At 45.8% G+C, this 1,913-nt stretch overlaps 1 protein-coding gene across 1 annotated transcript in view; it reads left to right on the top strand.

Annotated features, from left to right (window-relative positions):
* Positions 1-1,913, top strand: part of HSPH1 (heat shock protein family H (Hsp110) member 1) — a 28,131-nt gene that overhangs the window by 1,514 nt on the left and 24,704 nt on the right. Inside the window, exon 2 of the mRNA XM_023530673.1 lies at positions 1,337-1,427. Coding sequence (XP_023386441.1) covers positions 1,337-1,427 — 91 coding nt within the window. The remainder of the gene's footprint in view (positions 1-1,336; positions 1,428-1,913) is intronic.

Consider the following 1,913-nt stretch of genomic DNA (forward strand, 5'->3'; position numbering starts at 1 on the left):
TGGATCTGCAGCCTGCTTCCAGCCTTGCAAAGGGTTCTGTAATTGGAATAAAGTGGGAAAGGAGATGGTGTCTCAGGCTTCGGTGCCAGGGTGCACTTTACATCTTTGTTCCTTTTGATCCAATAAAAGAAAGAAAAGCCGATCTTCAGAGGGTAGGAGACGTGGGTGGCTGCGGTGACCTGGAGGCGGCCTGGTCTGCCTCTGAAAACTGCAAACCGGGGCTGGGCTAGAGTGCCCTGTGGTGTTTCGGATGAAACAACGGTCACCGCGGTTGCACTGGCTACTGTTAATTTCTGTGTGATAGATTAATTTGGTTCTCTCCTCGGGAAGTGAGTAGATTGTTTCTGCAAGCGCACAGTTACTCTGGGCCCCGGCAATACTCTGGGGAGGGACCCTAAAGGCCCAGCGTTTGCTCACACGTTACCTCTCTGGCTTTTGGGACGCCGCCCCACACTTGCCCAGACAATCTGGGTCTAGGGCGTCTGTGTTAGAGCAAACTGAAACCTGACTCAGCCTGGCTCTTAGTGCCTGCAGTACCTTCCCGTTCTGTTCATCTCCTTCACCACGCTGCTGCCTGCCCCCCAGTCTAAGACCCAGTCCACCTCTCCTCCCTCTCGTGCTGCCTTGCATTGCCGCAGGGCTGTCTCGCGGTTACGAGTCCCCAGAGTCACTGTGGGGCTCTACGAGCTGACTCATTGCCAGTGTTCACGCCTTTCCCTCAGCGGGCATACTCAGTTCTGCTCTGGTTTTCCTCTGCATCATTCTTCCTTGGCTGTCTGAAGTGCAGTCTTCCTCATTCCTGCGTTTAAACCCCAGGAGCGCAGCTTAGGCCCACTCGTGTGGGTTGATGGAAAAACTTTGGATCCTGAAAAGGCAGACGGTATACCAGGACAGCAGGAGGAAGGCCGGCGGTGTTTAGATTTGTGGAGTTGGTGACTGGGTAGGGTCACACCCTACCTTTTGTTAATCATGTGTCTAGGGCCAGGTTAATGATATATTAAAAGCATTTTCAGAGTTAATGCTCACTTCCAAATAATTGGGGACCTGGAGAATTATACTGGTACTCGAGATATCGGAAAATGTCCCCTGAGCTGTGAGCAGACTTGGGGGAGAGGGTAGGACTTCCCCCCGCCCCATCGGATTCTCAGAGTAGCAGTTAAGTGACTCCCTCTGAGTATTTGACCAAAGCTTTAGACTCCAGAACTCTGCTGCACTTGGCCCTCCCCGCCCCACACTGAGTAGGAGATTTATGTTAGATTTTTTTCTCTTGTCAGTTAACAATGTCTGCGTTTATGCTTTTTAACTTTTCTTGGAACGTGTTTTGTATATCTTCTAGGTCAGTCATATCATTTGGATCAAAAAACAGAACAATTGGAGTTGCAGCCAAAAATCAGGTATGTTCTTTAGGAGAATTCTGGTCAATTTTTTAGGAGGAAGTTTTAAAAGTAAAATTTCAAGGACATACAGGAGTGTGAAATACTAAGTCCATCTATTTTTTAGTTTTGGTTATGTGATGCAGGTATTTTTTAGCCTTTTAGATGGCTTTTTCCTTCTGTTCTTCTTGTTTTAATGCAGATCTACTTTAACTTTCTAATCTGCCAACCTTAATTTTTAGTGACTTCACCATCTTCTAATTTATGTAATTTATGTGACTTTTTGCATGGCACTCATTTAAGAGTTAAAGATTCCTTCTAGAAGTTCTGTGTTTATAAACGTTTTCAGGTTACTTAACTAAAGCAGAGCGAGGAGAACTTTTTGTCTAGGTCTGTGTGGTAGCCGTTAGCTACCTGTGGCTGTTGAGCACTTGAGAAACATGCCTCCTCTGAATTGAAATGTGAAGTGTGAAATATACATGAGGTTTTGAACATTTAAATGAAATAAAGTATCTCATCAATATTTCATATTGAGTACAT

This window comes from Pteropus vampyrus, unplaced genomic scaffold, assembly GCF_000151845.1.
Source record: "Pteropus vampyrus isolate Shadow unplaced genomic scaffold, Pvam_2.0 Scaffold52, whole genome shotgun sequence".
NCBI lineage: Eukaryota > Metazoa > Chordata > Mammalia > Chiroptera > Pteropodidae > Pteropus > Pteropus vampyrus.